We start from the raw sequence: 27179 nt of genomic DNA, 5'->3' as shown, positions 1-27179 counted from the left end.
CAGCTGCCAACATTTTCCGTGGTAGGCTACAAGCCGAGGTAAGGTAGCGCTACCCCTTTTTTTGGCCATGGTAAATGTGTGCACACAACTCTTACGTTTTGCGAGCATAAAGTCCAATGCATTGGTAGCTGAAAATAGACTGCGCGTACCAGTCTACCGTTAACTTTGATTTGTTTGTGCGCGCCACCGTTGAATCCGTTATGTGCGCCACGCACAACTATCGTTGACTGTTTGAATCCCTTCGTGCGCGCCGGGCATAACGTTATTGCTTCAATCATTTCACTGCTGATTGTCAACATGAGCGTTGCGGATGACAATCAAGACATTAATAATGAGCAACTCGTCGGTGCAGAGGCGGCTGTGAAAACTGTCACAATGGAAAAAAGGGAAATTAAACTGACCTTAAAGGCTGTAATGGAAAATTTGGGAAAATTGGAAAATAAAAGATCAGATATATTAAATAAGGCACAAAAGTTGTACAAAATGATGGAGGTATTTATGCACAATGCTGACGTGACAGGGGTACAAGATGTATTATGTGAATATGTAAGGCTGTGTGAGACAGCCAAATCTGTACAAAATGAATTTATGAATACGTCAACTATGTCCCCGGACGAAAATACATTACAAACTGCCTGGTTTGGGTCAAGAATAAACACGTTGGAAAGCTTCCACATGCTTGTTGAGAGTTGGCTGGCACAAAATATGGCAATTACAAATAGCCAGGGTGAAGTGCACTCAGAACCTGTGCACACAGAGGATGTGCACACTGTCTGTGTAGACACAGAGGCTGTGCACACAGAGGATGTGCACACAAGGGAGGTGCACACTGTCAGTACACCCACAGAGGACGTGCGCCCAGACAACATACAAACAGTGGTTGATGATGTGAAACCAAATGACAGTATTTCAAATATCTCCTTTGGACGCTCACAAGGCAGCAGAAAGAGTGGTAGCAGTGCCAGCTCTGAACGCCTCATAGCAGAGGCTAAAAGAGCATCACTGCTGGTGAAAGCAGCATACTTAAAGGAGAGACAAGCTCTGGAGGATCAAGAGGAAGAGTTAAGGAGGAATAATGAGGAGCAAGAGCAACAGTTAAGGAGGAGCAAGGAAGTGTTAAGGAGGAAAAAGGAGCAGCTTGAAATGGAGGCTGAGTTGGCTGTATCCACTGCCCATTTGGCTGTTATGCATACTACGTCAGATGCAGGGAGACGGTCACGAACCTCTAGCCAAAGGCATGTGGGAAATCACACTGGACCTCATTCAAGCCATACTGTGCTAAATCCAGCAGCACAGCAATTCAGCACTCCTATGCCAGAGCCTGTTGTCAAGCCAAAGGTTAAACCTCACCTCTTCCACATGCCCTCACAAGGTGGAGCTGCTGCACAACCAACCCTCTTCCACTTGCCATCACAAGGTGGAGCTGCTGCACAACCACCCCTCTTCCACATGTCATCACAAGGTGAAGCTGCTGCACAACCAACCCTCTTCCACTTGCCATCACAAGGTGGAGCTGCTGCACAACCACCCCTCTTCCACATGTCATCACAAGGTGGAGCTGCTGCACAACCACCCTTCTTTCACATGCCACCACAAAGTAGAGCTGCTGTCCAACCACAATTGTATCAACCTTTTCAAATGCCACCACAAGGTGGAGCTGCTGTGCAACCACAACTGTATCAACCTTGTCAAGTACAACTTCAAGGAGACTTGAGTACAGTCCTGCAACGGCAGAATGAAATCACTAATGCTCTTGTGCAACAACAGCTCACAATGTCTCTACCATCCAGAGACATCCCTGCCTTTGATGGTGACCCGCTTCACTACAGGAGCTTCATAAGATCCTTTGAGCACAATATTGAAGCAAAGGCCAACAAAGCTGATTGTTTATATTTTTTGGAACAGTTCACAAAAGGACAACCACGTGAGCTGGTAAGGAGTTGTCAGCACATGATGCCAGACCGTGGTTATGACATGGCCAAAGGTCTCCTGAAAGAACATTTTGGGAATGAATTTAAGATCGCTACGTCATACATCGAAAAGGCATTGGCCTGGCCCGCAGTTAAGGCTGAAGATGTAAAGGCACTACAGGACTATAGTCTGTTCCTGCGCAACTGTTGCAACGTGATGACAGAGATGCAACACATGCAGGAGCTTGACATGCCTACCAACATGCGCATGATTATAACCAAGCTGCCCTACCGATTTAGGGAAAGATGGAGGACAACAGCTTATGAGCTACTTGAGCGACGACATCATAGAGCTGTTTTTAATGATCTGGTCACATTCGTGGAACGTCAGGTCAGGATCCTTTCTGACCCACTTTTCGGTGACATCCAGGATAAACCAACCATAAAGGATGGATTGAGCAACAGGAGCAAGTTCCAGCCTCAGTCCAAGTTTGGCAGAGCTGAAGGCAACAGCTTTGCTACAACTGTCACACGTCTGGACTCCAAGGACCCAGACTCAGGCTCTGTCCATAGGGGACAGGATAGCGGAGCATATTCAGGCTCTGTCCATAGGGGACATGATTCCAAAGCCAATTCAGGCTCTGTCCATAGGGGACATGATTCTAAACCAGACTCGGGCTCTGTCCATAGGGGACAGGATAGCGGAGCATACTCAGGCTCTGTCCATAGGGGACATGATTTCAAAGTCAATTCAGGCTCTGTCCATAGGGGGCAGGATTTTGAAATGGAGAAATCTGAGTCTTGTGTATGCTGCTTTCAGGATCACTCTCTGTCAGAGTGCCCGCGGCTGAAAGGCAAGAACCACAATGATAAAATTATCTTCATAAAGCAAAATAGGATTTGTTTCGGATGTTTGTGTTCCGGTCACATGAGTGCTGGTTGCGACAAGCGCCTAATCTGCAAGGTTTGTGAGAAAAAACATCCAACCATGCTTCACATTGACAGGCCTTACCTCAGCACATACCAGCAGCCTAATTCATCTGCAAGTGTCACTTCAGCTGTCAAGCCAAGTGTCACTATAGCCACGCAGACGTGTGGTCTTACTGGGGCCGGCGGAGGAAATTGTAAGCTGTCCATTCTGCCAGTCCAAGTCAAGTCCACAAATGGAAAGATACTGCAAACATACGCCTTTCTCGACCCTGGCAGTTCTGCAACATTTTGTTCTGAACATTTAATGAGTGCATTGGATGTGACTGGACCACAGACTAGCTTCCTTCTGCGCACTTTGAGCCAGGAGCAGGTGGTATCAAGTACCTCACTGAAAGGTTTGGAGGTCTCTGGTCTCAATGGGGACACTTTCTATAGCCTCCCAGAAGTCCTTTCACAAAGGAAAATGCCTGTGACAAGTGACAATGTTGTATCACAGGAAGATTTGCTGAAGTGGCCTTACCTGTCCCATGTCCAAATTCCCAGCATAAAGGCAAATGTTGATCTATTGATTGGTACCAATGCTCCCAGGTTATTGGAACCTTGGGAGGTGATCAACGGCCGTGGAAATGGTCCGTATGCTATGAGAACTGTTCTGGGCTGGGTGGTCAACGGCCCCCTGCAAGAAAATAACGGTCCTGAAAATGGGATTTCAGTGGCCACTGTCAATATGATTTCTGTGAGCAGATTGGAAGAGACACTGAACAACCAGATTTCGGTGTGCCATCCCTTGAGTTTCCTTGGCCCAGTTACACTTCCTGCCAAGTCCATGCTGCTCAAACTGTGGAGAAGAGTGTGCAGCTGGGAAGAAAACATTCCCAATGACATTGAGCGCCAATGGACAAGATGGCGGGAGATTTTATCACTTCCTGCCAAGTCCATGCTGCTCAAACTGTGGAGAAGAGTGTGCAGCTGGGATGAAAACATTCCCAATGACATTGAGCGCCAATGGACAAGATGGCGGGAGATTTTATTGACATTTGCAACTCTGCAGCTCTTCGGCAGAGTTTTTAGAGGCCTTCCCAGACGAGAACGGCTTGGGGTGCTCGGTGCTTAAAGCCAAGACATTGATCTTGGAATGACCATTGACCGGGCTTGGTCCTAAGTTTGTTTTGCACGAGGCGATAGTCTCAAATATTTGATTTGTTTTGTGGTTATATGGCATTGATTTGTTTTGTGGTTATATGGCACACTTTGGCTCTTTTGTTTTTCATTTTATGTTATAATTGTTATATGTTATGACATTTAACAATTAGAGGCCGGCGTGTAAGAGCCAATTTACATGGTTGTAGTGCCATATGTTTTATTTTATGCATTTGTTTGGATTTATGTATTTATGATCAATTCTGCCTGTAATACATTGTGCCTGCCAGCCTGCCAAATTGAGTTTGTGGCATCAGTTCCCGTTGCTCACCAGTAGGTGACATACGTAGCTACTTAATGAGTAACGGGACTGATGACAGGCAGGTGCGTTTGGTTACCGGTAGAGCCAAACAGTTTTTGACCGTCAAGTCGTCAAGTCGTCAAGTTGTCACGTCGACACGGCACGTTGTTTGTTATCGTTTTGTTTGTAGGGTAAAGTGTTTTGTTTGTTCTTTTGAAAGGTATCGTTTGGCAATTGCGTTTTATCACGTTTGTGTGGTAAATAAACCCATTTGGGGTGTTATTGGAACGAACCTTGTGGACATTCATTCCTTTCACCAGACGGTTACAACAGCGGCCACAGACGCGTCAATTATAGGTTTTTAGCCGGTAGCAGCCTCCTCAAGGGCTTATAGATTTATTGTTTTGTTAAATCAAGTTTGGCCCTTATAGATACATTAATATGTGAGCAGCAAGTTTGATAAATTTGGCTTCAAGACCATCAGGACCAGCACCACAACTCTCTTTTAGTTCACATATTGCATAGTAAACATCAGTAGGCAGAATTTTCTTAAAAGAAAACGAACCATTATGAGCACTTAAATTAGGGGAACCAGCTGTAACATAGGAGTCTGTGCATTGGGAACTACAGATAGAGAAGTATTTATTGAATGCTTGGGATATGAGTAGAGGATCAGAAATAATGTCATTATTGATTTGTATCTGCTTTATAGTTTTTTTGTCCGTTTTATTGAGAAAGGTGTTCAGTTTGTTCCAAAACTGTTTGGGATTATGAAAATCATGGCTAAAACTATTTTTGTAGTAATTGGATTTTGCATTCCTTGTTTGAGTTTTTGATGAATACCTCCGATATCTATAATGTTCCCAATCCCCAGGGTCTTTAGTTGTTCGGTATTGTATATTATATATGTATATAATATTGTATATTCTGGCGGCTACGTGGCGTAGTGGGCAAGGCGCTCGCCACGAATGACGGAGACGCTGGGCTTGCCTGTTCGAGCCCAGCGCTCCACATTGCTTTCAGTTTAGCTGGTCGTTCATACTAATACACATTGGCCGTATTAGGGGGTGGGAAACTGATGGGTGGGGATCGGGCGTTGTGGACAGCGACTCCTACAGGTCGGTTGGTGCGCCTGCGCAGTAGAATCAGGAAGTGTCGGGGGCAGCGTGAGCCTCCCACGCGTTACTCCTCGCCACTGAGAGATCGAGCTGCGCAGGTGAAAAGATGCGACTGCTGTTACCTCAAGTACCGGAGGGGACTTGTGCTATGTATGACTTAGTCCACATTGCAGCCGGCTTGTGGGAGGCAGGAAACAGCGTTCGTGACAGGGGAGGGTTGAATTGGATGATACGAAATTGGGATGGGGGAAAATATAGAAAATGGGATACAAAAAAAATAATATTGTATATTCCTCTTTACTTACTTTTTTACTTACTTTTTTCTTACTTACTTTTTTTTACTGTATGAAGCACACTCTCAGGCTCAGGGGCTCATACAGAACCAAGCATTTCACCGTAAAGTACGTGTATTTTATTGTGATAATTAATAAACAAACTTGAAACTTGGTGACTGACGACATTTAGGCAAACATTTACAGCAGGGTGCATGAGAGTACAGAAGCTATGCTTTTCCATCACCTTCCCCAAACTGTCCCGAAGCATTATTTCTACATTTTGTTTGTTTGTTGACTGACTCAGTTACAAGTCAAATAGCCAATCTTAAGTGATTACATTGAAAAATAATAACTTTGTTCACTCTCATTGCACAGACTAACATTAGAGGTGAAAACAATGTGATAAGAGTGGAGAATCTATTACTGTCTCTTTATTAAACACACACACACACACACACACACACACACACACACACACACACACACACACACACACACACACACACACACACACACACACACACACAGACACAGAGGGGGACAAGCAAGCACAGACAGTGCAGAAGCATGTTAGCATGAAGCCCATAAACGTTTGTTCCCCAAAACGTTGTTGACACACACACACACACACACACACACACACACACACAGACACACGCACACACGCACACAATACACACAGAGGGAGAAAGGCTAGAAGCCCATAACATTCATTCCCCAAAATGTTGTTGGCAAGTCCTCCTCAGCCTAATGCCACTAATACCTGCCACGCATGTCAACCTACAACCTTCCTCCCTGACTGCAGTAGGCTACTGGTAATGTTGTATACTCTAAAAAACAGTCATCCTCAGTCAAGGAAACGGAGCTGAAAAAGCTCAGGCTATTGCCTAGCAGCCCATTCAAGTGTCCAAATGAAGCTTTCTACAGCTGATTCTTTGAAATTGCTAAATGAGGAGAGAGAATGAATAAAATTACTCCTATCCTGCCTAGGGGTGGGCGATATGACGATATTAGATAAATATCGGGTACAGTTCATAAACGATACACTTTTTAAACGTATCGTGGACATCGTGATGTTTCTCATAATCCCTCACATCAGTTTATAAGCCGCCGCGGTTGAGATTACTTACTTTGGCGCATCACTTGCCTTTACTCTCTCGTCTCTCCCTCTCAAAGAAAAAAAATGCACACAGACTCACCCCAACTTACGTCATGTACACGCCCATACACGCACGCGCGCACGCACCCAGAGAGGCGGTGCCACAAGTTTGTTTAGAGGAAACGGGGAACAGGGATATACGAGAGTGTGAGAGAAGTGGAGAGCTTCACAAGTTTAAACGTTAGCCCTACGTGTTTTATTCAGAAACTGCAATGGAATATGGAGGCGCCGAGGTGGATGAACTGGTAGTAGCCTCGCATTCTAACCGTTAGCATTGCAGCTAGCGTAAATGAGCTAATAAGGCACTGGATTCATACAGTAGCTTGATAGCTAGCGTCTAAATCCTCTGTGTGTGTCGCGTTGAAGATGACGTCACGGCGCCCCAGCTACACTGACGGTGGGGGGGAGGGGGTACCGTCTTTATATCTATCCATTGGGGGGTACTACCAAGTTGAATAGGTACCAGTGTTTCCCACAGGATTTTCAGAGACTATGGGGGGGTGAACCTCCGACCCTCTAGGGGGGTCCCCCCCCGGAATTCTTTTTTTGTTGGTACATTTTAAAGTTAAATGCATCAATCTGGTGCAATTTGAGAGCAAAATAAAGAGGCTAGATCTATGATGAACTTTGTGCTCAAAACACAAAATCGACTAGACTAGTGCTTCCCAATCCTCTCCTCGAGACACCCCAGCCGTTCAATGTATTTGTTAAATTCCACCACCAGCACACCTGATTCAACTAATAAAGGGCTTGTTAAATTGAATCAGGTGTGCTGGTGGTGGAATTTAACAAATACATTGAACGGCTGGGGTGCTTCGAGGAGAGGATTGGGAACTGGAAGCACTAGTCTAGTCGATTTTGTGTTTTGAGGACAAAGTTCATCATAGATCTAGCCTCTTTATTTTGCTCTCAAAGTGCACCAGATTGATGCATTTAATTTTAAAATGTACAAAAGAAAAAAAGTTCCGGGGACCCCCCTAGAGGGTCGGAGGTTCACCCCCCATAGTCTCTGAAAATCCTGTGGGAAACACTGTGTGTATATATATATATATATATATGATGATGATGATGCACACACACCTTTATAGTGTTTTGTTTACCAGTAGGATGTTATAACATTGCTGATAATAAAAATCATAAGTCTAAGCTATCAAGTCTCCCATGATTTTATATATTACTATATATTAAAAGTATAGGCGGACCATTCCTTGGTTACTAGATTATTATTTTCTCACAGTAGTGTGTGTGTATTTTTGGCTAAAGTGGATAGAAAACAGTACTGTGCAAAAGTCTTAGGCACCCAAGAGTTTTTATATAAATTGTCTTAGATGTTAAAATTTTTTCTGTATTGTGTCAGTAGACTACTCTTTTAGATTTTTAGAAATGTTTAATTAAATTATTTTTGAAAGCATCTTCATGGTTTAATGCAGAGATATGTTGCAGGGACTATTTTGTCATGTTGGCGTGACTGTAGGCAAGCATTTTTAAGGGCTTTAGAGGAAATGTCAAAATATCGTGATGTACATCGTGTATCGTGACATAGCCAAAACATATCGTGATATCATTAGAATTAGAGGCCATATCGCCCAGCCCTAATCCTGCCCATTATGTCAAAATGAACATAGAAAATGCTGCAACTAGTGCACTAGTAGACAGGTTAATCTAGAGCCCTGGATCCATCTCCTCATTTTCAGACTTTCTCTGGTTTAACCTGTAATGTGTATCATCATGCAGTATTTCGCCTGAAGCCAGCAGTGAGCAGCGGAGTACAATGTTATTTTAAGTGCAACCAGCAGCTCTATAGATCGCTCTGTTGGTCGGTCGACTGGTTGGTTGGTCCATAAATATTTTCAGTCACAGCTATTGAGAATTCACACATATTGTTTCTGCTGGAACTCACGCTCGGATTCACACAAATACATCTGTTCACATAAACACACGTGACGCTCCCTGTCCCTCTCACACACTGACATTTCCAGCTTGTCCACTTTTTCCCTTATTACTTGCAGCAGCAAACACTCTGTACACATAGTTTGCAGCACGTCTGTGCTTGTCCTCGTTCAAGCCACAGATTTTCCATTGGGTAATTATTATTAATGAAGTGAAATGTTTTTGTGTTGCTCAAATTCTCTATGTTGAGAGGTCTAATCCGTCCCTATTGTAAGTCAATGTGCTGTACCCTAACATGTTTGACCTTGTGTTCAGTGTCTACTGATCGTCACCTTAGATCGTTAGTGATGGGGTTGTTACTGTTACTTATTAAGTTCTTATATCCTCCCTCCCCCCCCCCCCCCCCCCCCTCCTTCTCCAGGTCCCTGAGATCATCAGTACACTGAGGCAGGCTGGCAAGAGCTCAGCACGCAATGATGACATCACCGCCGATGCCAGCAAACCCCCCATCCCCTCTTCTGTGGGTGGAGAAACATGCCCCGCCTCCTCCCCTTCCATTTCCACAGCAACCTCCACAGCCGCCCTTTGTGCCGTGTCTCCGTCAACCTTTTCTAAGAAATTTGAGGTGCTGTTCTGTGGCCGTGTGACGGTCGCTCACAAGAAAGCTCCGCCTGCCCTGATCGACGAATGCATCGAGAAGTTTGGCCAATCCCGTGGCTCTGGGGCAAGTCCTAAAGGAGGAAGTGGCAGCGGCGGATTGGCTGGAGGGCTGAGGAGGGCGTTAGCGTTCCAGTCTAACGGTTCGGGGAGTGTCGCTATTGGCAACGGAAGTGCAGAGAGCCCCCCTAGTGGGAGACGCCCAGTGCTGTTCAAACGAGACCCCAGCTTCCCCTGTCTGCAGGCCTTGGATGAGAACGGTCTCTCACCTGAGATCACCGAGATTAACTCTGCTGTTGCTGACACACATGCACAATATGCTGGAGTACAGCCCACTAGTCTGCAGGAGAACAGGACCATGCTGTTTACGGTAATACACTTCTTTTTTTTAACACTTTATTCAACCAGGTATAATGCTTGAGATCAAGGATCTCTTTTACGAGCAAGGCCTGACCAAAATGGCAGCAATAAAAATAATAAACCAAGTTACAACGAACATACAGGACAAAACACAAGACTGACAAAAGGATAAAAGAAAAGAAAAAATGTATATCAAGCGCACCACCTACCATGTAGCATCAGCATTATGTATCAATGCATTTGCAAAACGCCCAATTCAGACGTTGCAAAGTCTGTGACATGAACTTTAAAATCTGGCAAGGTAACCAGGGCCTGTAGGAACCAGGGTCCGTTCCAATGCCCCCGGAGGCACTGAATTCTTTTTCAGGGGAAACACTGAACGGTATACCAATGGAGAAGCCTACGAGCAGACAAGGACAGTGAGCCTACCTTGGCATATAAATTACAATGATACATGAGTGATCGACAGCCAGTAATAAATCTTGTGACACCATGAGGTAGAAAAGGCATTCATGTACAATACATCGCCATAATTGAGCACTGGCAAAAAAGTGGCAGCGACGAGCCTCTTTCTAGAATATCCATAATGTGCCACTAGGTGTATATGAGGAGAGAGCCTGGTTAACATGGTGTATACGAGGAGAGAGCCTGGTTAACATGGTGTATACGAGGAGAGAGCCTGGTTAACATGGTGTATACGAGGAGAGAGCCTGGTTAACATGGTGTATACGAGGAGAGAGCCTGGTTAACATGGTGTATACGAGGAGAGAGCCTGGTTAACATGGTGTATATGAGGAGAGAGCCTGGTTAACATGGTGTATATGAGGAGAGAGCCTGGTTAACATGGTGTATATGAGGAGAGAGGAAAATCGGCCCTCCATGCGTCTATTGCAGCCAACGGCACGCACACACACACACAAACAGGCTGCAATTGCGGGGAAAAAATTATCGGATCAACGCAAGATTGGTAATATATAGCCATTACCTTGTCTCTGATGTACTGCAAAAAGAATATTCCAATTATCTGATCGCCATTCCAAATATTCATCGCGATCGTTTGTCCGACGTCATCCAGCATTGCACATGAACGGGTGGGCGGATGAACTCGTCAAGGCAACCGTGGTGACCGCTTGTCTTGCCGGAGTGTTTAGAACCTGCCCCCACGCCACAGCTCGGCCGAGAAAACAAACCACATCGTTTCAAATGGAGTGCAATAGCGGCCGCAAGGCGTTAGGCGGCGGTATTTGCCGTCTGCGATCTCAGACACATTCAGGACAGCATGCACAAGGTGCCTCGATTGATAGCGAATAAAAGAAATAACGAAACAAACGTAGATCTACGTTTCCGGCAACCAAAGGGTTAATGTATCCATTTCAGAAGAAGAATGCACGCAATAAGTTATAATAATAATAATTATTATTATTGAAAAGTTCTGGGTTTATAAAGTCGTATTTGGGGGCAATTGACCAATGGTTTGCTTTCAACCCATGAACTCCTTCCTCTCTCTCACCTTTTTATTAGGGCTGTCAAAATTAATGCTTTAACTTTGGAGATTAATTAAAATTATTTAAAGCATTAAAATAAATTAATCTAGATTAATCTATGGAGTGAAAAATCTTCAATCTTAGCGCCGCGGATATAAGAAAGAGGTCTAGCTGTGTCAATGTTGATGGTTTTGTTGAACATTTGTATTTCACAGGAGAGAAACTGTATTCAAAGAAAGCTATTAAAATAGTCTTTGAATCTAAATATACTTTCTTTGTGTTGATTTTACATTAATTCCATGATTTTACTCAAGTAAATATCTGTTATAAGCTTCGGTCTTAAGTATAAAAATGCTATTTTTAATCTAGATTAATTACAGAAAATTGTGAGATTAATTAGTAAAACAATTTTAATCTATTGACGGCACTATTTTTTTTTTATCTACTTTTTCTCCCCATTTTCTATTTTTCTCCCATCCCAATTTCGTATTATCCAATCCTACCCTCCCCTGTCTCGAACGTTGTTAGACCATGCCTCCCACTGGTCGGCTGCAGTGTGGACGAAGCCTTGCATCACGTGTCCCCTCCGGTACACGAGGAGGCAGCTGTCTCATCTTTTCACCTGTACAGCGTGATCTCTCAGTGGCGAGGAGTAACGCGTGGGAGGCTCACGCTGCCCCCGATACGTCCTGATTCTGCTGTACAGGCGCACCAACCGACCTGTAGGAGTCGCTGTCTACAACGTCCGATCCCCACCCACCGGCTTTCCCACCCCCTAATACTGCCAATTGTATTAGTATGAACGACCAGCCAAGCCGGAAGCAACGCAGAGAGCTGGGCTCGAACCCAGCATCTCCTGCGTTAGTGGCGAGCGCCTTGCCCACTGCGCCACTTAGCCGCCCGGACAGCACTACTTTTTATATATATATATTTAAAAAAATGTATTGTATATCTACTAAAACTGTATTGTATTGTTTGTTTTGTAAAGTGTCTTTGAGCATTAGGAAACGCTCTATATGAATCTGATGTATTATTATTATTAGGAATGGTAGGCTTTTTTAATGTTTCTTATCTGGGTAAGAGTTTCTTATCTGGGTAAGAGTGCTCTCGACCACTCTTAGAATTTGTCTAATCTTGCCTGAGAGAAAAGCAACAATAAGAAAACATTGCTGAATCCCAGGTAAGAACAAAATAAGAGGAAATGCTAGTTAAGAACGAAATCTGTTCTTATATCGCTTCATGAATGAGGCCCATTGAGCGCTTCCTGCTCAAACAGTGGCCTGCTGCATCATGCATAATGGATCTTTGATCCAGTTGTCCAAATTGTCCGTGCTCTCTCTCCGAAATTGTTCAATGAGCCCTTCCAGTGGCTACAGATGATGGGCTTCAAATAATTTTTTGCAACATTATGTTCCTACAAAAAGCCACCAAGCAGTAAATACCCCAAAATCTCCCCTGATTATCCTGGAGAGCCACTAACAGAGTCTTAATCCAGCTCATTATCAGCACATTTATCTGCCAATGGGTTGTTTTTGTCTGCAAGGAAAATCTGCACTTTTTCTCTGAGTTAAAAAAGGCGATTTAATGGGGCGGCTAAGTGGCGCAGTGGGCAAGGCGCTCGCCACTAACGCAGGAGATGCTGGGTTCGAGCCCAGCTCTCGGCGTTGCTACCAGCTTGGCTGGTCGTTCATACTAACACAATTGGCAGTGTTAGGGGTGGGAAAGCTGGTGGGTGGGGATTGGACGTTGTGGACAGCGACTCCTACAGGTCGGTTGGTGCGCCTGTACAGCAGAATCAGGAAGTAACGGGGGCAGCGTGAGCCTCCCACACGTTACTCCTCGCCACTGAGAGATTGCGCTGTACAGGTGAAAAGATGCGACAGATGCCTCCTCGTGTACCGGAGGGGACACGTGATGCAAGGCTTGGTCCTCACTGCAGCCGACCAGTGGGAGGCATAGTCTAGCAACGTTCGAGACAGGGGAGGGGAGAATTGAAGGGACAATTGGTGAGGCGAAATTGGGATGGGAGAAAAATTGAAAAATAAGGAGAAAAAGTTTAAAAAAAATAAAAATAAAAAGGCGATTTAATACTCTGCCTCGAGATAGCCACCTCACTTCAGTGTGGTATAGCAGCTGGTTATGCGCAGAGCCCATTACATCGCGGCCAACCGGCACCGCTTCTGACAACAAACCTATACATTTCAAGTCCAGGTTACACACAAAATACAAAAGTTAAAATGAAAAGACTTTTAAAAATAGCTAAAAGATGCAACCGAGGGTCTCGCAGGGTTAAGGAACACCAGACTGATTAACAAGGCCTGCCTCTGTTTGTCCAACACAGTGCTGTAGATGGGCTGTATACCAAATGCACTGGAAGGCCTGTATTGATTTTGGCCAACCTTGCTCAATTAAGGACCGATACGTAACAAAGATGGATGGGAAAGGTAGCGAGGGAATGAGAAAAGGGAGGAAAGTCACACTGGACGTTTTGCTGGCTCTGCAGGTTGTTCTAACGAGCAGAGAGAAACTGCTGTGTGTGTCGCCAGTGACAACCAAGCTGCTTTGGGGAGGACAAATGGAGGTTAGATAAGGAACCAGAAGGAGGAGGAGGGATCAGGAGGGCTGCTTGCCTCAGTTTTGACATCCCAGAGACACGTTGTCTGGTCCTAGTTGGAAAAGCGTCTTTGAGTTTTTAGGTCCTGGTCCTATTCACGTCCACCACTGCGTCCCTTAATTCAGACTGCTGCTGGTCTGAATCATGACCATGCTAATACAGGAAGCTGTTAGATTACACAGAATAGTTCCTCAAACCACTTTGTTCAGAATAACAACAGCACTGTTCCAGGGACTACATTAACCGCACATGACTCGGCAAGCACTGGTGCTGCTGACTGTAGAGCAAAACTAGGTGGTTTCAGTGTCCCCGATTGACCCTGTTGACCTCTGTGACCCCCTGCCAATGCCAGTCTTCCTGCTTTCCCTCCAGACCGGATGTGGTCAGCACTGGTACAGGAAGCGGCATGTGGACAGGTCCTCCTCCACAGAGACGGATATATAATTAACACCCATGTTACATCCTGCTGCACAGACACAGTGATGTCATTTTCATCATCAATCCTCATTCTCAAGCATGCCAAGGTTTTGCTTATAATTCACAAGCTCGGTTTCACTAGGAAATTATATGGGAGACCCTGTTTTTTGTGATTTATGTTTGATACAGAATGAACCAGTGGAGTCTGGAACAGTTCCAATTAACTTTACATCTTGATGACATCATAGGTTCAAGTCAAATTTTCTTGGTCTTTGGGAGAGAGTTGTTGAGAATATTGATTGGGCAACATCCATTTCATTCAAGTGGTGGACCTTAAGACTCAGAGAACCTGAGGTCAGAGGTCAGCAGCACATTCTCAAATAGATCCAGAACAATAATGTTTTAATTCAGTCACAAATTATTTATTGTGTGGACTGTTTATGTCATCAGTATGATTTGAACAGCTTCAGATGCATTGTTTCATTTGTTACAATTGTTTCAGTAGTCTGGGGAGTGGCCTTCTGTTCTGACACTATAGATGGCACACTCCTACACAGAGAGTAGGATAACCTTCCACTGTCAAACATCTCTTTCCAAACCGAAAGTAAACTAACCAGTGCTACCTTTACTCTTTACTTTATATTATTTCCTTTAACATATTAACCTCTTAACTTGCACTGGCCCGAAATCGGGCCCTCATGCTCATGCACACATGTCACGGCACGTTACAAGCGTCTAGTGGCTCGGGCTGCATTTTTATAAATTACCATTCGAAAGATCTATTTGTTGCCATTCGAACGCCACCTAACTCGACCAAATCCGTGCCTCGGTTCTCGATTTACATGGCGATATGTCAGGTGAGCGTCTTTTTACGCACCGTGCGTCAGATGACCACCCCGGACTCCCGACGCTCCAGAACTGCCAATCATCCGCTGATGGTGAAAATGATTGGTCAGCCTTGTAGCCAATGAGTGATCCTTTCCAATGATACCCCGCGTGGGGGGGGGGGGGGGGGTATGATTACGGGATCTAGGTGAAAAGCAGCAAAAACCAGAAGTGAATCACACTTCAGAACAAACGGCCGTGGATGAGGAAATACATTTTGGAGAGCTTTTTTTGTTGTTGCCTCTGACGTCTCTAAAAGACCAATTTCTGAACGGATTATTATCAAATTTGGACCTGTTATATATAATACTTCAGGCTATGGAACCGCTGTTTTCCAGTTTATACCTCTATGCTGGAATATTGGAATATGGAATCTTGCAACCACTACAGAAAAATGTGAGTACACAAGTTCAACTCAAGTTCAGACCTCTGTTACTTTATTTCATTAGCACTAAAACTGATTTTCCTTTTTTGCATTAGTAACTTCAGAATGTCATCTTTCAAAAGAGCTCATGCATGTGGTATAAGTATAAAGTATAAAGCTAAGCTTTGCAAAAAAAAGTATGCAGTCCTCAAGTTCAAGTACAATTTCTTTTTCACTTTTCTGGGTGCCTGTTAACACTTTCACCGCCATAAGATGTCCCTATCTCTGTCGCTTCAAGGCCAGCAAGGTCATTTTCTAGGTGTTTCATGATGTTTGCAGAGCTGTGTGTGTTCTGTATTATAGCTCATTTGACAGACACTACTTGTAGTCAAACATGGAAGAAAATAGTTTGTTTCTACACACTGTAGCTTGTAGTTTGTTACATGCTAAACATCGCACATTTCCAAGAGAATCCAGCGCGTAAAAAAACTTGTTATATGCAATAAGCCCAAACCGTTCTGGTTGATCCCCTGAAACCCCAAATACTCCCAAATCAAAGGTATATACCATGTACACATGTACCTTCACAAAATCATCAAGGGGGGGGGGGGGGTCGTTTTAACTCTAAACGAATCGTGTTTGTCGAGCATGTTTCACGTCCGGTGAAACACAAAACTGTGATCGTTAGAAAAACATGTTTCAGGTTCGGTAAAATAGACATAGAATATACCTTACCTTAGCCAGGAGGTATTCCAAAAATTATAATTCCAAGTGATCGCATCACCATCGCGATTAGACCTTTGTTTCCGGTTGCCGACCGACCCTGCCGATTTAGGTGCGACCCAATATATTTTATGAGTTTAAAAAAGAAATTATAAAAAAAAAGAAATCATTTATTTATTATTTTTATAAAGTTTCATAGAAATCTTAGTCAAACCTTTAGTATTATGGATATTAAACATGCTGGCAGAGTACATGCATCCATGTTGTTGTGAACATTTGAATTAAATAAAGAAATTCCCTATCCATAGTCGCCGTGGGAAAGAATAAAATAAAAAATTTAATTAAATAAATTCCCTACCTACCCATGGCCTTAACTGACAACCAACAGGAAACAAACAATATTTTTTGTTATGCCTTACCAGTATAGGATTAGGGTCTTTACTCTTGGCTACATTTGGGAGGAAAAGAAACGCAACATTAATTAATACGGACTGTATTGATCTATTTATGACGTGATATTAAATCTGTCCCCGTACCGGGCCCGTCCGGCTTAAGGGGTTAAGTAAGGAGGGGTGTTGACTCAGGTCCTCATCATGGTGTGAATGGAGATCTTCCCTAAATTGGAACTGATTGAAAAAGGATGGAAAAAGAAGAAATGAAACAGCCTCATGAAGTCATGTTCCAATTGCCTTTCTTTTATAATTAGATTCCATTCACATGGGTTTTGGTGGTATTAATTTACATGTGTATAGGACAGTAATGCTCCAGGAACACAAAAGTATGGAGAATATAAGAGATTGATTTTTTTTTTAACTTTGTACACTCCTAGATGAGAATAACTTTTCAGCAACGCCTTGCTTCACACTCACAGGACCACACAATCACACCTGGTCCTCTACTGTTGGCCACTGGACAACTCCACTGGAGTTGAGGGTCAAGTGCCTTGCTCAAGCGCACTTCAGCAGTGGATATTGTGGGAGGGGAAAGTGTTATCCATTCTCTTCGGTCCAGGGTGGGGGGGGTAATCTAACTGGCGACCTTACAGTCACAAGTCTGCTTCTCTTAACAGGCTACTGTTTCCCACATGATCAATCTGAACTGTCAGTCTAACTCAACGTTTTCTCTCAATTTAGAATTATCTGTTCTACCAGAGTAATAATAGAAGCTCAAACACACCTCAGACAACCGATTGCACACACACACACACACACACACACACACACACACACACACACACACACATACACATACACATACACATACACACACACACACACAGTATTTAACACTCTGCTGTGTGTTGCAGGTGGGGAGGTCTCAGATCTTCCTGGTCAGTCCTGACACTAAGAAGGTTGCCATAGAGAAGACTTTCAGAGAAATCTCCTTCTGCTCACAGGTACAAAGCACTGGGTTTACTATCTTAACGGTATCATGGCTTTTTCTGTACGTATATAATATACGAGTCATCTTAAAGCCTGATGCTGACTCTTGTCTTCCTGCAGGGGATTCATCATGTCGACCACTTTGGCTTCATCTGCAGGGAGACGGTGGAAGGAGGGAGCTGTCACTTTGTCTGCTATGTCTTCCAGTGTACAGATGAATCACTGGTGAGAGACGCATGGTGGAGGGGAAAGAGAGGGGGATAGAGTGTGGGAGAGGTGGAATAAATATTGATAAATGAAGAGGAAGTGGAGGGGGATGAGTAATTGCAGTGTTTTCCCCTACATTCATTCAGCAGCTGGCGGCTCTCCCCAATGCTAGAAATGTATGGATGATGAAAAGTCGTCCTGTGGCTTATTGATCACCCAAACTAATAAACAACAGGGTGACTACTTGGTATGTAACGGTACACGTATCCATACCGAACCGTTTCAGTACTGGACCTTCGGTAGGGAGCTAATGTTACGCTTAGGATCAATGTGAACGGGATCTTTTTTATATGGCTTTATTTGTCAAACTGAACATGTTGGGCATTTTTCAGTATTTATGGGCTAGTTTAATCAAAACTCTTGTTTGAAGAGACAAACTCCCAAGTTAATTATACAATGTGAATACAAACCGTAGACCAGTAAATGTATGAAAGAATGGAAGTTTGCTTAGCTTGCTTACTAATGGACATTCTTATGACTCCTCAGGTGGATGAGATCATGTTGACTTTGAAGCAGGCTTTCTCTGTGGCCGCCCTGCAGCAGAGTGTGAGGACCCAGAGCCAGCAGTGTGACAGTTGCCCCATGCAGCAGCTGCACAGACTGTGTGAAAGGATAGAAGGTAGGAAACTCACACTGAATGACCCAGCAACACTGTGTAACAGATCCCTGGGGAGACCCCTGTCTACGAAGTGCACCTGGGTGTAGGGGTGCACCGATACTGGTGTCTGATATTGAGTCCAGGCTGAAACAGGGCATCAGTACTGAGGAAGTCCAGGCTGAAACAGGGCATCAGTACTGAGGAAGTCCAGGTTAAAACAGGGCATCAGTACTGAGGAAGTCCAGGTTAAAACAGGGCATCAGTACTGAGGAAGTCCAGGTTAAAACAGGGCATCAGTACTGGGGAAGTCCAGGCTGAAACAGGGCATCAGTACTGAGGAAGTCCAGGTTAAAACAGGGCATCAGTACTGAGGAAGTCTAGGTTAAAACAGGGCATCAGTACTGGGGAAGTCCAGGCTGAAACAGGGCATCAGTACTGGGGAAGTCCAGGCTGAAACAGGGCATCAGTACTGAGGAAGTCCAGGTTAAAACAGGGCATCAGTACTGGGGAAGTCCAGGCTGAAACAGGGCATCAGTACTGGGGAAGTCCAGGCTGAAACAGGGCATCAGTACTGGGGAAGTCCAGGTTAAAACAGGGCATCAGTACTGAGGAAGTCCAGGTTAAAACAGGGCATCAGTACTGGGGAAGTCCAGGCTGAAACAGGGCATCAGTACTTGGAGAATTTCCCCAACACTAAGAAAAGCCACTTGATTTTCTGCATTTTGAGATGTTTAGATGTTTCTCATGGAGAAGATGGATTATACTTTCTCTCAATCACTGTGTGTGTTTTTGTGTGCACATGCTATTTTTCAGGTCTACACTCGTCTAAAGCCAAGTTGGAGCTGCAGAGACATCTGGCCACTCTGGACAACCAAGAGCAAGCGTCAGTCTTTGAGAACACTATGGTACAGAGCAAGCGTCAGTCTTTGAGAACACTATGGTACAGAGCAAGCGTCAGTCTTTGAGAACACTATGGTACAGAGCAAGCGTCAGTCTTTGAGAACACTATGGTACAGAGCAAGCGTCAGTCTTTGAGAACACTATGGTACAGAGCAAGCGTCAGTCTTTGAGAACACTATGGTACAGAGCAAGCGTCAGTCTTTGAGAACACTATGGTACAGAGCAAGCGTCAGTCTTTGAGAACACTATGGTACGGAGTGCAGGACTTTCCCCAGGATCTTCACAACCTGGGGGTGGCAAAAACTGCAATAAAGAAGCCATTTGCTGTAATTTCCTGCAACTTAAAAACTGAATTTCAATAAAATGGCAAACACAAGGGTAAGTTCTGAATTAGTACTGTGTATTAGGGCTGCAACTAACAATTATTTTGTTAACGATTAATCTGTAAATTATTTTATTAATTCGTCGATTAATCGAAACAAGAATGGGGTTTGATGAAGTGGTTAATTCTGTGGTGGTTAGCTTGTAGGTTATATCATAACCACAACTATATTCATAAGTTGAGCACCACCAACCCACGCACATGATATAATAATAATAATAATATAATAATAATAATAATAATAATAATAATAATAATAAAACGCAAAAACGACCAACCCGTGGGAATATTAGTCTATCAGTTGTCGCATGAATCGAACAAAGGCTTACCACATGATATAATATTTCTTATCAAATTATAATGATAATACAACATGAGAAAGAAAAAAAAACTTCACATCAGTACAGACTGGCTGCCTTGGACTTGTAAAAAAAGACTCACGATTTGGAGGTTCCTCTCGTATCTGCTCCTTTACCAGCAAGGTCTCCCCTACATTTTCAAAAGCCTAGAGAAAGCTTGTCTTACCTAATCATTGTGAGTTATGCATGTCAATTTGATAATATTTTTCATTGCGTGCACACGCTTTTGGAGACCTATTTCAGAATATGCTGCATCCATGCAGCATTTACAGCACCACAATTTGACATATTTCTGAATTAAATTAGACTATTTGGGTGGGGCGGGAGGCCAATTTCATTGTCTGTTGATTGACATCCTAATGTACCGGGACAACAGAGGGCGTAGTTCAAAATCTATTGGACATTTTTTGGGTGGGGTTCGCTCTCATGTGCAGAGAGACGTCACTCACGGAGTAGGTACGTTTTACGAGGAAGAGAAAAAAATTGATTTTTTATTAAAACAAATTTGAAGCGATAGTTGGATGAGAACTAGGTTCAGGTAAAATGGAGGAAGATGCATTTTTCATTTCATGGGATGTTTGAATATAAGGTTTTAAATTAATAGCCGTGGAACCCCTGGTATTCGCTACATGCTTCTGTAGCTCACGTGTTTGTACTGTATGTGGGTTTATGTACAGTATGCGTGGGATTGTTGCGGAGTATGTAGTGCAATTTCTGAATCCCTTAGGCTTGTCGATTTATAAAGTGAGGACGACTAGAACCAAACCAGTTGGTCCACATCTCTAAATGTCTCCAACCTGACTGAATCACTGTGGAATCACAAGCTCTCCTCCCACGTGAGATTCAGACTGACGCTGAGACATCCCTCTACACGCCATATCATGTAAACACATGTAACACACACACACACTCGCATACACACACTCGCATACACACACACCCACACACACCCACACACACACACACACACACACACACACACACACACACACACACACACACACACACACACACACACACACACACACACACACACACACACACACACTCATTCACACTCAGATAGAGGTGCACTCAGACCACAAGTATGAGCACACACCGATAAGGAGTACCGCTATGAGTAGGTATTTCAACTGATATTGAATGTTTTGACAGCTACTTTATTCCATTTGTTTTGGCGACATCTATTGGTGATAAGCAGTCGTTGCCGTTGCATTTTTGCACTAATGACTACTGAGTTAGTCATCTATTAATTCCAAACAAACCGGTGTTGTTGCTGCTGTTGACGTAAAAAAAGGCATCACTTTTTACCCATATCCCACCGGACGGCAAGGCCGGCGACATTTTAAAAGCATTCATGAACTGGGTATAGTTATAATCACGGTTGTGTTCAGTTGGCGTTAGATATAACAGACATTTATTTACATGAAAATGTTCGAGATTATTACTTTAATCTAGCCAAGTTCAAGTTTGTTTTTATTTGTCACATATAATGAACATGTGAAATGCTTGGTTCTGTATGAGCCTGAGAATGTGCTTCATACAGTAAAAAAAAAAGTAAGTAAAAGAGGAATTACAATATACAAACTAAAATACAACCTAAGTACAATCGAAGTGCAATGAAGTAAAAATGCAGACAAAGAGGTACAAATGCAGACAATGAGGTACAAACACTTTTTTAAGGCAAGGTGCAAATGAGGTATTAATGTAGTGCAAATCTCTTAGATAAATAGATAAATATAATGTAGTGTTAAAGTGTCTAAAGTGAGTGTGTGCATGTGGATGTGTGTGCAATGAGTGTAGAAGGATGGGTTGGTGATGTTACATAGTCATTGAGCAGCATCCTGATGGCCTGGGGATAGAAGCTCCTTCTGAGTCTCTCTGTACTGGCCATGAGACTCCGGTAGCGCTTGCCTGACCGCAGCAGTGCAAAGAGGCAGTTGTTTGGGTGACTAGAGTCTTTGGTTATTCTCTTAGCCTTGGCCCTGCAACGCTTGGTATAAATGTCCTGGAGAGTGGGAAGCCCACCTCCAATTGTGCGTTTGGCTGATCGCGCCACTCTCTGTAGTCTGTAGTCTTTAGTTACCAGTCAGGATGCTCTCTATTGTGCATGAGTAGAAGTTCTTAAGGATCTTCTGACTCACTTTGAACTTCCTTAGGCGCCTACTTGATGATTGTGTTGCTGTTGTGCTTTGCCACACAGTCATGTGTGTAAAGCGAGTAGAGGAGGGGGCTCAGGGGGCCCCTGTGTTGAGTGATGGATGAGGAGGTGCAGTTACCTGCTCTCACCACTTGGGGTCTTCCTGTCAGGAAGTCCAAGACCCACTGGCAGAGGTTGTAGTTCAAGCTCAGGTCTCTGAGCTTGACTACGAGCTTGGAGGGGACTATGGTATTGAATGCTGAGCTGTAGTCAATAAATAGCATTATCACATAGTTCCCCTGCCTCTTGTCCAGGTGTGATGCTGCCGTGTGCAGCACATGGGCTATGGCGTCCTCCGTGGACCTGTTGGGGCGATATGCTAATTTGCAGGGGGTCCAGGGTGTTGGGGAGGGAGGAACAGATGTAGCCCTTCACTAGCTTCTCAAAGCACTTCATGGCTATGGAGGTGAGAGCCAACCTCTCATTTTATGTTCTAATGCAGGGGTTCTCAACCTTTCTGCTGCCCCCTGTGTCCAATAAAATATTCCAGGGCACCCCTACATACGATGAAGACTTTTCCCCTCTGGTCTTTTTTGCTACAATGATGACAAAAGTGCTTGCTTTCAAAATAACGTTTATTTAAGTGCTTAGTACTGTTGACATTACACTGCTTGTAGTAGTAAATCAAATAGCATATTTGGATAAGTTTGACCATTTCTCAAAAACAGAAAATCATTATTTAAAAAAAATACAGAAAAGGATCACCAAATTACCATTTCTCAAAAAATATAAATACCGGTAAATACAGAAAATAAGCACTTGTTCACTCAGTGGACATTTTTACAGTAGCTCAATGCGAGGTCTGCTGCTGCTGCTGGCTAATAATAAGGTCAATACGTGGGGAGATCTTTGACAAGGCAACACGCATGTCATCCTCAAGGCTCAACTTGGCCCTATATTTTGTTTTCAGAGCTGTCATGGATGAAAAGCCAGCTTCACACAGATATGTGGTGCTGAATGGTATCAACACCTTATTAACTGCTCCATCATGAGATACTTGGTACTCAGCACCACACTCTGAAACTAGCTCTCCAGGTGGTATCAGATGAGATTTCAATGAGTTCTTCCGAGAGTTGGATGGAGATGTGTCACGAAGCTTTGTCTCAATGTTCTCTGTAAAGGGGTTCTTTATCCAGAGTAACTTGGTGATCCTTTTCTGTGTTTTTTTTTAAATAATGATTTTTTTTGTTAGTTTTTGAGAATTGGTCAAACTTATCCAAATATGCTATTTTCATGGAAGACAGTGCAGCTGCAACAGATAGCACTTTACTGATCATTTTCTGTATTTTATTTATTTATTTTTTATCTCAAGGCACCCCTGGCAGCTCTCTGAGGCACCCTAGTGTGCCACGGCACCCCTGTTGAGAACCGCTGCTAATGTAACTGACAGATGGGGTCGGCACGGTGGCGCAGTGGTCAGCACTGTTGCCTCACAGCAAGAAGGTCCTGGGTTCAAACCCCAGCAGGGGGCCTTTCTGTGTAGAGTTTGCATGTTCTCCAGAGTGTTTGTTTGGGTTTCCTCCGGGGGCAGCGGTTTCCTCCCACACCATAAAAGACACGGTGGGTTTCCTGCCGCAGCTCCTGACCAATGTACTGGTATTTGTGGTGGAAACTAGCCGAAGCTGAATAACTTGCTCCGTCAAAAGAGACCGGGCTAATACAGTTTATTAACTCAGTCAAAGTATCAATACAAAATAGTCAGAGTATGGCTGGATGACTCAACGAGGTGGTTAGCTAGGACACCCGGAATGAGAGACCCCTCACTGAATCTTGAACCATCTTTTTTTTTTTATCCACTTTTTCTCCCATTTTCTATATTTTCTCCCATCCCAATTTCGTATCATCCAATTCAACCCTCCCCTGTCACGAACGCTGTTTCTTGCCTCCCACAAGCCGGCTGCAATGTGGACTAAGTCATACATAGCACAAGTCCCCTCCGGTACTTGAGGTAACAGCAGTCACATCTTTTCACCTGCGCAGCTCGATCTCTCAGTGGCGAGGAGTAACGCGTGGGAGGCTCACGCTGCCCCCGACACTTCCTGATTCTACTGCGCAGGCGCACCAACCGACCTGTAGGAGTCGCTGTCCACAACGCCCGATCCCCACCCATCAGTTTCCCACCCCCTAATACGGCCAATGTGTATTAGTATGAACGACCAGCTAAACTGAAAGCAATGTGGAGGGCTGGGCTCGAACAGGCGAGCCCAGCGTCTCCGCATTCGTGGCGAGCGCCTTGCCCACTACGCCACGTAGCCGCCCTATCTTGAACCATCTTTATACATACAATGTAAAGGCTGGGGGTCAATGGAATGTGACATCTTTGGGGACATATGGGAAGGTGAGAAAGGTAGGGATGTGGATAGGAAGGAAAGATTAATAGGATCAAAGAGAGGGGGGAAGGGGGTCTTATCTCCCACGCATTACAGCTGGAGTTGGTCCCCTTGTGCCGCACTATATGGCTGCCCACTGCTCCTCAAATAGTTAGGATAGGTCAAATGCAGGGAACAAATTTCCCTAAGGGTATTAATAAAGGTTCAATTTAACAACTTTATCTGTATGTGCACCTTTACTCACAGATACAGGCTATATGTGTGTGTACTGTCTCACAGTTAGCTCATAAAACCCCACAACTGTTTGCCCTCCTGTAATTGAATCACTTTAGCCTTTAGACCTAATAATAGTTTAACAATATATTGCAGGGAATTATTCCTTTGACGTTATTTTGGTGTCGCAGTCAGAGAGTCACCTAGAACTCAGTGTCTTGTGGAAGATGAGTCAGCAATGTTCCAGGTGTTCCAGGAAGACCATTATCTGGAAGCTTAGAAGTGTAGTAGTATAGAAGACTCACTTGCTTTTGTAGAGGAAAGTCACCTTGCCAGTAAGCTGGGGATTCTTCTATTGTATGTTGAGGCTGCCACCTGCTGGTGGAAAAGCTGACCTGCAGTGCTGCTCACTGAATCTCTCTTTGCTTTTGAGTACGTAGCATAACACACACTTTGTATAATGTGTGTGTATTATGTGCAGAAGGCTCGTCCTAAGGGTGACCAGGAGGAGAATGAGCTGGTCATGGCCAGTCTGAGGAGTCTATATGAGGAGAGACAGAAGGGCCACCAACACACACAACCTGGAGACAACAAACCGGTACTACACACACACACACACACACACACACACACACACACACACACACACACACACACACACGCACACACACATCCCTGATGAATTATTGTCCGTTCAACTCAGTGTCTCATATCTCTGTGTCTCTGTTTGTCTGTTCAACTCGGTGTCTAGTGTGTATCTGTGTTCAACTCGGTGTCTAGTGTATCTGTGTTCAACTCTGTGTCTAGTGTATCTGTGTTCAACTCGGTGTCTAGTGTATCTGTGTTCAACTCGGTGTCTAGTGTATCTGTGTTCAACTCAGTGTCTAGTGTATCTGTGTTCAACTCAGTGTCTAGTGTATCTGTGTTCAACTCAGTGTCTAGTGTATCTGTGTTTAACTCAGTGTCTAGTGTATCTGTGTTCAACTCAGTGTCTAGTGTATTTGTGTTCAACTCAGTGTCTAGTGTATCTGTGTTCAACTCAGTGTCTAGTGTATCTGTGGTCAACTCAGTGTCTAGTGTATCTGTGTTCAACTCAGTGTCTAGTGTATTTGTGTTCAACTCAGTGTCTAGTGTATCTGTGTTCAACTCAGTGTCTAGTGTATCTGTGTTCAACTCAGTGTCTGTGTGTATCTGTGTTCAACTCAGTGTCTAGTGTATCTGTGTTCAACTCAGTGTCTGTGTGTATCTGTGTTCAACTCAGTGTATCTGTGTCTATTTTGTCCCAGCTGTTAGACGTCCTTCATGTCTGTTCTTGAGTTCACCACTTCCCCTTTGAAACACACACAATTCACCAACCCCACCCCTCCTTCTCTGTGTGTGTGTGTGTGTGTGTGTGTGTGTGTGTGTGTGTGTGTGTGTGTGTGTGTGTGTGTGTGTGTGTGTGTGTGTGTGTGTGTGTGTGTGTGTGTGTGTGTGTGTGTGTGTGTGTGTGTGTGTGCGCGTGTTAGGTGTGTGAGGAGGCAGCAGGCGTGGAGGTGCAGCAGCAGCAGAGCAGCAGTCGTCAACGTCTGGAGCAGTTTAAGACCAGAGCTAAACGCTCTCTCACTGAGTCTCTGGAGGGCATCTGGAAGGTACACACGTGTGTGTGTGTGGATTGAGGATACGTATGCGTATTGCAGCATTGCTTTGTATGTTTGTCTGTATTGTACACACTGTACAGATGGAATGTTCAGCATGTATCCTTAACGTGGGTGTGTGTGTGTGTGTGTGTGTGTGTGTGTGGTACAGAGCAGCAGCAGGTCCCGGACTCAGAGGGAGAACAGTGAAGGAGGAGAGAGCTGCTCCTCCATCTCCACTCTCAACAGCAGCCTGGACCAACAGCTCTCCCTAGACCTAGATGACCCTCTCCCTGCCACCTCCCCCCTACGACCCACCTCCCCTCTCAGGTACACCTTCTCCCTGCCACCTCCCCCCTACGACCCACCTCCCCTCTCAGGTACACCTCCCTTGCCCCCTACACCATATCAGGTACACGCACACACACACACACACACACACCTTATACCTACCCTGAAATTCATGCGAGCTATAATTGGCCCTTTCCTGAATTCCCAGTCCAAGCTGTGCTCTAGATGTGAAACCAGCCCAGATGCTAAATGAGGTAACGTTAATCTTCTCATGGAGCCACATTCAGACTTGGTTATCCTCATGTCACCAGACACACCAGAACCAGGGTCACAAAGGACTTTTGCCATTATGGAATTAGTAAATAATAATTCCATAATAATAATATATTAGATTTATCTAGTGCTTTCCTAGAA

The 27179-nt window shown here is 44.2% G+C and overlaps 1 protein-coding gene across 2 annotated transcripts in view; it reads left to right on the top strand.

Annotated features, from left to right (window-relative positions):
- The window catches only part of tbc1d1 (TBC1 (tre-2/USP6, BUB2, cdc16) domain family, member 1), a 182643-nt gene that overhangs the window by 65006 nt on the left and 90458 nt on the right, over window positions 1-27179 (top strand). For both annotated transcript variants that reach the window (XM_084318722.1, XM_084318723.1), the window contains exons 2-9: window positions 9145-9750; window positions 17534-17623; window positions 17730-17834; window positions 18363-18495; window positions 19288-19379; window positions 25340-25456; window positions 26367-26489; window positions 26647-26804. In XM_084318722.1, coding sequence (XP_084174848.1) covers window positions 9145-9750; window positions 17534-17623; window positions 17730-17834; window positions 18363-18495; window positions 19288-19379; window positions 25340-25456; window positions 26367-26489; window positions 26647-26804 — 1424 coding nt within the window. The remainder of the gene's footprint in view (window positions 1-9144; window positions 9751-17533; window positions 17624-17729; window positions 17835-18362; window positions 18496-19287; window positions 19380-25339; window positions 25457-26366; window positions 26490-26646; window positions 26805-27179) is intronic.

Source organism: Notolepis coatsorum, assembly GCF_963971535.1.
Source record: "Notolepis coatsorum genome assembly, chromosome: 7".
NCBI lineage: Eukaryota > Metazoa > Chordata > Actinopteri > Aulopiformes > Paralepididae > Notolepis > Notolepis coatsorum.
The sequence above is the reverse complement of the archived record's forward strand: the minus strand, read 5'-3'. Positions and strand labels throughout refer to the sequence as shown.